General features: G+C 38.4%; 1 protein-coding gene across 1 annotated transcript in view; it reads right to left on the bottom strand.

The window, feature by feature from the left end:
* LOC107749917 (mitogen-activated protein kinase 9-like) overlaps positions 1-9,337 on the bottom strand; it is a 30,385-nt gene that overhangs the window by 3,594 nt on the left and 17,454 nt on the right. The window contains exons 2-11 of the mRNA XM_016565145.1: positions 6,842-6,995; positions 6,316-6,445; positions 5,466-5,524; positions 4,918-5,056; positions 3,721-3,886; positions 3,545-3,620; positions 3,275-3,453; positions 3,058-3,182; positions 2,878-2,941; positions 2,530-2,601 (exon numbers count right to left, since the gene is read on the bottom strand). Of these exons, the coding sequence (XP_016420631.1) occupies positions 2,530-2,601; positions 2,878-2,941; positions 3,058-3,182; positions 3,275-3,453; positions 3,545-3,620; positions 3,721-3,886; positions 4,918-5,056; positions 5,466-5,524; positions 6,316-6,445; positions 6,842-6,957 (1,126 nt within the window). The 5' untranslated portion in view covers positions 6,958-6,995. The remainder of the gene's footprint in view (positions 1-2,529; positions 2,602-2,877; positions 2,942-3,057; positions 3,183-3,274; positions 3,454-3,544; positions 3,621-3,720; positions 3,887-4,917; positions 5,057-5,465; positions 5,525-6,315; positions 6,446-6,841; positions 6,996-9,337) is intronic.

Below are 9,337 nucleotides of genomic sequence, written 5' to 3'. Positions count from 1 at the left end.
GTTTGAATCATCAGTGGCAAATTCTTTAAATAGAAAATGTACTTACAGTCTGTGAGTCAGAACAGCCGGCACTGTAGTCTACTATTCCAGGATCAGGAAACAGTCCTCCATAAAATGTGCTGCACACATCTGAATATTTGGGTTGAACTGTTCTGGAACAGTGATTTAAATACAACTTAACCACTGTCGTGTCCTCTTTTGGAAGGCCAGACAAAGTAGTTTCACTTTCACAACGAAACACACAGCGTCACATACGGCGGGCTTGAGTGAGCAGAGGCAGGCGGGCTTGAGAACGGCACGGCTAGCGGATTCGACGAAGGAGCGGCTGGCGGGCTTGTGGCAACCACATGTGATTCTTTACATGCATTTTGACTGCTCTCAGCACCCGTACCGTAAGTGCACAATTACACGCGCAAACCAAAAAAAAAGTGCGGCTGGCTTGACCGTGCATTTTCAAAGCGCGGCTGGCTTGACCGCAGTAGCTGAGGCGGGCTGGACTCCGCTTTGTCCACGGTTAAAGCTGATCCGGCGATCCACAGCACTAAGTTGATGTATTTCCTCAGCGACCAGCAAGGATCAGCTCCAGGCATGACGAAGCGGATATCTTCCTCTTTTTTCTCAAACAAAGTAGTTTCGCTTTCACAACGAAACACACAGCACCTTCACAACATGGCGGCGGCGGCAACAACAATACTACAGCGAGAATAAAAGTTACGCCTTCTTTCTTTGCGTGAACATTTGGGCGGCGTTATGAAAATCTTCCCACATAGTGAGGTAGATATGTGGGGGCGTGTTAGAACGAGCCGTTTTAGGTAGGCGTGGTTGACTCCTAACTTTTATAAAGAATATCTCTTTGGATTTGAGACTTTAGTCTTTGCAACTTTACAGATCTTCTTTATGCACCAAGAGCTTGTAACACTCCAAAGAGAAAGGAAAAATTGAAATCGCATCATATGACCCCTTTAAAGCACTTTTAATGGAAAACTATGAGCACAGTCTAGGGCAGGGCGAAATGGCCAAAAAAATGAAATAAAATTTTTGATATCACTCTATATCGATAATTATCACAATAAATTTCAAATCTTTAATTCTTTAAAGGCAGATTTCTTTTCCTGAGTGAAAAGCTGTAGAAACCAACCCGTTAACTGTGGTGTTAAACTACTCTTTATGGTCAGAACAAGACAACAATTCATGTTTTTGAATTCTTTACACTTTTCCTGTCATCTTAATAGAAAAATTAATTTCTAAGTTTCTGCATGTTGTAATGACTTTCAAATCATGAATCAGGTTTGCGACTTTAATGACGTGTATATCTTCAGCACAGTTTGCAGTGCAGGCTGCAGTATTAATAGTATTAAATTTTTGTATCTCTTAGAAATGCACATTTGACAGTAGCTTGAGTTGACAATAGTAGTAGCTTGAGTTAGGATGCAGATGTATTCTGACTGTTTGAGTTTTATTAACATTAACCATTAGTCTTCCATGACAGCATACATTTAGATCATGATAAACAAAGTTAAAACCACACATACAGCACTTCAATATCATGGTAAAAATGTAACTATATGGTTTCTAGGTATTTGTATGAAAAACAGTAGTCTAAATACATTTAGTATAAATGCACAAACGCTATAGCTTAATCACACAAAATACTGTAATTATGTGCAATTACTCCTTTAATACATTTAATACATCTACATTAATAATATAATCAAATTTGATATGAATATCCCAAATTTCTGCCACAATAGCATGGTGCAGTTAGTGCTACTACAGTAAATCCACGGTAAATGATGTTAATTTGTCGATTGAAAAGCCTTCTGACAGTATCGGTGCGCACAGTGTTTCACTTGTCAGTGCTGTTTCATCTGCCTTTAAACTAGTTTAAATCAGCGAGTCATCTGTGTTCTTCGCTGAATTCAGTTGCTTCACACTGGATCTCACAGCACTGTTTAGTGCTCGTATGACCGAGACTTATCAGCGAGTAAACGCATCTGCTCTAGTGAGCTCGCGCTGTGCTGCCGTTTGAACTTTGAGCCGATCAGATAAATGGTCCGTGTGGTGCGGTTCAAATGAGTAGCACTGTTTCGTTCCACTTTTGGCGTATAAACATATTTATCGAACTCTTGTTATCATTTTATCGAGGAAAATTATAGCGCGATAATTATCGTTATCGTTTTATCGCTCCGCCCTAGTACGGTCTCACAAGAGTGTACACTATTCTAATTACTCTTCACAAAACTTTTTACTTTTTGTCTTAAGGTGTTAAACCTATTAAATTAGCACCAAACTACTGAATGCACCTTTAACCACTAATTTTTTAGAATGGGACTTTTAATGAAAGTGAAGGTATTTGTTTGCTTGGTATGGCACAATTTCAACCAATTAATCTGGATTTTTTTTTCATCTATTTACAGTCCAAAGTCAAAAATACTAAACAATTTCTGTCAGTTTTCCCACTAATCATTGTCAACTAGACAGAGACAGACACATATATACACGGTTTTCACATTTATACAAGTGACTCACCTAAACACTCCTCTTTCAGCACTCCGTTCTCGTTCCTCTCCTCCCAGTCCATTACTTCTTTATAAATCAACTCTGTAATGAGGGAAAAACCCCAAGAAACTATAAGCAGAGTTTTGTGTCTTTCCATCATTTTACAAATCCCTAAATACTATTCATCCCTTCAGCACACATTTAGATCACAAACTTTTAGGGTCAAGACTCAAAAACTATTCCATTACTTTAGAATAAATGAGAATGCAAATGATCTTGGATCAATTCACCACAGTAATAATTTCTGCTGTAGGCATTCATTTTCTACAAGAAGCTTATAGCTCAGCAGGAGGTAGTGACAGCAGAGGGCGTTTGTACCTTTCCACTGCTCAATGCTGTGTTCCCGCTCCTCCAACTGCTTGTCTGATATCTGCGGAGGAGGCTGAACACATAAAACAATCATTATACATCCTAGTCATTTTAAAAATGTCCCCTGTAAAACAGTTTCAACTGGGCTGGACAGTACAAAGAGATATGAAAGGTTAGGGGTGCACTGACCGTATCGGCCTCGGCTGGGTCGTACCACACATGGATGTAAGGGTGACTGAGGGCCTCCTGCACAGAGATGCGGCTTTCAGGGTCGATTAAAAGCATCTTGGACAGCAGGTCTCGTGCTTGACTAGCTACATTAGGAATGATGTAAAACGTCATGCGTCAAAGCAATTTTTTAAAGTACACCATTAACAGATGTGGAAGAAAACTTTGGATGTCTTACTTTTGATCTGGTCATGCTCAGTCTCTGAAGGGAAGGCCCAATCGGGAAAAAGCTCGTTAAAACTGACTCCAGGAAACTGGGGTTTGTTCATCACATAGTTCCTTACAGTCTCCATCAAACGGTTCATAAACTCCAGAGAGGGGGTTCCCACAAATTTACATATCATGAATGTTTTAATTTGCATTGAAAATTTACATTTATATAAATGCATAGTTTGTACATTTTCACAAGTGAATATGTTGGAAAGGCTAAAGTTCAATAGTAAAGAGGATACGATCAGTGCCCTGGAATATGACACTTCCTTTGACCATCTCACCCATGATGCAACCCACCGACCAGATATCAACTGGCAAAACACAATCAAATATTAATACCACAATTTTATTTGGATCTCTCCGTTGATTTTCAAGAGTATTACGGACAAAAAAAAAAAAAAAAGGTTTTACCATTCTCCTTATATTTCATGCCCAAGATGACCTCTGGTGCTCTGTAGTATCTGGTTACTACGTAGGGCGTCATCATGAAGTTAGTGCAGGCGGTTCTGGCCAGCCCGAAGTCTAGGATCTTTAAGGTGCAGTCAGACTTCACTACGATGTTACTGGGCTTCAGATCCTGAGGGGCAGAGATGACAATTTCATACTGTCATGCTGAAAAACATCTCAGGCGTTGATATATTGTAAGGTAAAATGATTTAGAGAACACAGTTGGTGATGTGTCATGCTGGATTTGGTCTTCACTTATTTAAAGAAAACATTTGGTACAAACCATAGGATACAAATGATAATAGTAGCTGGCTATTTTACAATGCATGTACTAAACAAATTGTTTTCTTGAGATGTTAATTGGTTGCTCCGATTACATATGAACAGCATCTTATAAACAACTAGAAGAGAACAATTACACATGCAGACGTTAGATACAAATAGTTTTGTAATGTTACTGCTTTATTAATGCAGATATCACTTAAACTTTAATACATTTAGAAGCAGTATTCCAGCAACATCCACGTTTTTTCCAGTAACCCAAAGCTTCATATTACAACAGTCAGAGTCAGTCAACAGTCAGACCCACAGAGTAAGGTTATTATAGTTTTGAAATTTTAATTTAGTTAAATTTTAATTTCCATTCTATTTTCAGTTAAATTTAGCATTAGTTTTCACATAAGTTTCTCAATTGTTTTTTCTTAGGTGTAGTTTTAGTAAAAGTAGAGTAGAGTGAAAGTTAACACATTAATCACTGTACAATTGTGACATGGCTCTCTGGAAGGTTTGAATCTGATCAATGGCAATGGCAGCATTATGATATGAAGTTACATATTTTAGCATAATGACCACTGAACTGTATAATCAAACTTTTTTTTTTTACATAGTTTCGCTAACTTCTCACAAAATGAAATAATTTCACTCAAATCGATATTTCAACTACATTTAAGTAGCCACGCTAAGTGGGATAATTTAATTTTTTATTTAATTTTATTGCTAAATTTGATAATTTACAGAGCACCAAAAACTAAAACAAAAAAATAAAGGTTAGTTAACATTTCTTTTTATTTTCTGTTATTTATTCTAATTATTTTAGCCTTGTTTTTACTTAATTGTCATAGGAGTTAACCGATAATAAACTTGCCACAGAGAACATCTCACCCTGTGAATGATGCCAGCTGAGTGTAGATGTCTGATGCCACACAGGATCTGGTAGAGCAGGTAAGACATCCTCTCATGGTCCAGGTCCATGTGGATCACCTGACAAAGGCTAGCGTCCATCAGTTCCATTACCAAGTACCTGAGAGAAACCAGATTCTTCACAGTTTCCTGTGCTCACGTATAACTCAAATGATCTCTTACATGCATAGTACTGACTAGCATATAAAAACCCCAGACCCCAAGCTTAATGCTTAATAGTGTCAGCAACACTTCTATAAAACACAGCAACAGAAGTGCTGTTGTCAGGATTTGTAATTAATCTTGATTTAATAACATATAATTTTCTATTCTAAAGCTATAATTATCACACGCAGCAGTAGGACAGCGTAATTCATCAGTTCCTCTTGAGAGTGCATTGTGGTCTCAGCAAAACTATGAATGTTAATAACAACGCCAAAGGACCAATACACCCTACGGCCATACAAACTCAGCTTACACTAAATGACAAGGTCAGCATAAACACATTAATTTATAAACTCAAAACTTACAAATCCTGAAACTCTTCCAATGACTTCTGGGGTGTGAAGACATTAAGCAAACGGATGATCTGGAAGGGAAAGGATGAGAAAATAAATCTGGACTAATCTACACATAACAATCAGCTTGACAACAAAGGCCAACATCTCATTACCTGTTTTTAAGTCATAAGCAACAGTCACTGGCCAATTAGCAGCGATCAAATGAATAATTTAACCAAATAAGCTTACTGGTTGCTGATTAATCAAAAAGAACTAATGGTAAAAAGGTCATGTACAACATTTATACTGCTTTTCAATTCCGAGTCGTTATAAAGTTTTGAATTATTCTGTGTATTTTCCATACAAGCTATTATTAACAGTAATTACCAGTATATTAAATGTAAATTCATACTAAACATTCTAACTGTATTATAATACAGTGGGCTGAATATTTATTGAAGTATTTAATAATAATAATAATAAAAATTTTACAATACAATAGTAAAATTACAATGCTAACATTCATGGCTGTCTTAATTTCACACATTTCTTGAATCATGTAAACAACCTATTTTGGATTCAAAACCATTTTTAATTTTTTTAAGTTAAGGGTAATGTTATTTCCAAGAATTACATCTGAATTTAGCTCATATGTTCATGTAGGACTTCTGTTCTTATTTTTAACTTCATATTGTTTTCTCAGCCAAAATTGGCCGTTCAGTGACAGGAAATTGGAGAGAAATGTCAGAGGTAGTTGCTCAGTCAGTCACCTCTCTGACATTCTTAACCGGTGAGTGTGACAGAGCTCTGACATCCCAGCAAAAACAGCCTGTAGGTGTGATAGCCCTGACCAAATCAGTGCACTGTTAAGGGGACGTACATTCTTGTGATTAACACACTTGAGCAGAACCAGCTCTCTGTAAGCCCTCTTCGCATGGGTCTGGTTCTGAAAGGGCCGGCTCAGTTTCTTCACAGCGACTGGGATGCCAAGTACAGTGTCCAGAGCGGAGCTTTATGGGGCAGAAAAATGGGCACACTGACATGATCACAATCATCATTGTAGTTACCATCATTGGTTCAAGTATGATTCACATCCATATTTATGCATTTATGATGTCCTATTATACCTCAATTCACTTTTAAATGCCCTTTTGTATGTCATTATGGTATCAGACATTTAGTGTCCATCTCCTGCAGTAAACAATATAGACATGCAGCTAGCTGTAAAATCCCTCTTATTACAGCAGCTGTAAATCAGGGATCCAAATCTCTAATGAGACATTCAGGTCAATTACAAAAACACATCTGCTGCGCTCATAACAAATGGAGACAGGCAATGCCTAATGGGATGATGACATCATTAGTATGGAGGCAGATAAAACTGTTAATTCCAGCCGCGCACTCACCAGACGATACCCTGGGCACCGGATCCGATGGCGCGGAGCTGCTGGTACCTTCTGAGCACCGTAAAGGTGGAGTCACCCACCTGCACGCTGTAGAACTGCCCCTCCCCCTCGGTCATGGCTCCTCCCACTGAGTGCCTCTAGATGAATCAAACCTGAGAGAGAAAGAGCACAGTACATGAGAGCGATGAAGAGATGATGTGAGATGTAGCAGTGATGATTGCACACTGAGCTCACTCCCCCCTGTCCCCCGTGTGTAGGGGATGACATTGCCGATGACTCATCCAAGGAGAATCAGATGTAATGCATAGCCATACTGAATGACACAGGATACCTATAGGATTCCATTAGGCCAGTGATCGAGCACAAAGATAAAAGCCATGGTCCACTGACAAGCCATTCTTAATGCATTTAAACAAACACAAAAACCACAAACAGAGCACAGTACATGAGAGCGATGAAGAGATGATGTGAGATGTAGCAGTGATGATTGCACACTGAGCTCACTCCCCCCTGTCCCCCGTGTGTAGGGGATGACATTGCCGATGACTCATCCAAGGAGAATCAGATGTAATGCATAGCCATACTGAATGACACAGGATACCTATAGGATTCCATTAGAGAGTCAAGCCAGTGATCGAGCACAAAGATAAAAGCCATGGTCCACTGACAAGCCATTCTTAATGCATTTAAACAAACACAAAAACCACAAATGAATGATGTCTATGCTTCACACTTCCCTGAACTGTGCAATCCTTCTCTCGCTTCTCTAATTAGCTACAGTTAATTACAGTAAAGGATCTGAACTAACCCCTAGGTGTGTAACAGTATGCCAAAATTATGGTTTGGTATGGCACCTCAATTTTGAAGTTACCGTTTGGTATGTTTTTGGTACATCAGGGAGAAAAACAACATAAAATTGCTTTTTTTCTTTTTTATTAAACAGTGGTTACTTTAAGAAAGAAAAAAAAAAAGACTTTCAAGTCTGTCAATACTTCTGCAACACACACTTCATGTGCAGTTTATGGTGCTGTTGTAAATGGGGAAAGAGATGAAGTGCTTACAAAATTAATGATATCGCAAAGTGTGCACACATTATTAGACAAAACTATGTTCCTTGTATTAGGCCTTAAAGGTGCCATAGAATGCAAAAATCACTTTTATAAGGTGTTTGAACACAGTTGTGTGGCCGCAGCGTGTGAAAACAACCAGCCTATAATGGTAAAAATCCACCACTCATCGTTTTCTTGCTGTAGCTGCTGGAGGTACAATGTCAGCGCCAAAGAGCCATTAAAAGTGTAGTGTGTTGGGATGCACCAACGAACATAGGAGTCTCCATAGACCGCTGAGGACACGGTGGTTAAATTTCATTTTCGAAGGAAATGTGCCAGAAAAAAACCCGGAAAAGTCCTATAAGTTTGTGCTAACATTTTACGCCGGACTGCCTCACAAACGAGGGTCAGTTCAGCGCTGGAGTTGAGCAATGATTGCTTCTGAAAGAGGGATCGATACCAACGCTTCATGCGCAAACGTCCAGACTTCAGAAAAAGTAAGCATCACGCGCTACCATTGTCTCTGCCTTTTTTCACTAATGCTGCCTTCACGTGCTACCAGAATGATCGTAAATAGGAATGTGGTAGTTAAAAATTGCATTTGGAAGCAATGTGAGGTCAGTAACACGGTCACCACCAGTTAAACCGTAACACCGGTATGCCCGCGAGCATGAGCTCTTGAAGCTCCACACTCTTCTAAAAAGGGAGGCGGGAGCACCAGCTAATTTGCATTTAAAGGGGACAAACACAAAAAAACAGTGCGTTTTGGCTCATGCTCTAAAAGTGGCAATTTCAACAAGCTATAAAAAATATCTGTGGGGTATTTTGAGATAAAACTTTACATACACACTCTGGGGACATCAGAGAACAATTTAAAATATTGTATCAATGCATTCTATGGCACCTTTAAGCAAAAATATCACGGTTTCATGGTATCACGGCATTGTCGTCGTTAAAGCTCTAAAATGTGTGGGTAAAAAAACTTTTTTCCGTTGAACACTATATTTTGTTTTGAGCAACATACAGAATATTAGGAAGGAACAGTAGAATTTTTTTATTTTTTCTTTGATTTGTTTCCTAAAAAGAAGAAAAATAAAGACTGACATCTTTATTTAACCTAAATCTGTAATTAGAGTTATTTAATTTTAGTTATATAATTCATATAATTTAGTTATATAATTTCATATACATAATTTGATTTAATAACCCAATTTGAAGCAAAAACAGAATGTTCTGACTAGCTTTGTGAAATTATACTACATGCCTGAACGAAGCAAACAGCAGAAGCTCTGAATGAGATGCAGATTCACTCTCTGACAGCAGGAGGCGCTTCTGGAACACCAGATACTGCGTTTCCTTGGTTACCGCTGTAAACAAAGCAGCACTGCACTGAAATACTGCTTTAATATGAACTATACAGAGACCAGATGAAAAGAAAATACCACGT

Source organism: Sinocyclocheilus rhinocerous, unplaced genomic scaffold (assembly GCF_001515625.1).
Source record: "Sinocyclocheilus rhinocerous isolate Xijiao unplaced genomic scaffold, SAMN03320098_v1.1 scaffold320, whole genome shotgun sequence".
In the NCBI taxonomy this organism is placed as follows: Eukaryota; Metazoa; Chordata; class Actinopteri; order Cypriniformes; family Cyprinidae; genus Sinocyclocheilus; species Sinocyclocheilus rhinocerous.
Note: the sequence above shows the minus strand (reverse complement) of the source record. Positions and strands in the feature narration are given on the sequence as shown.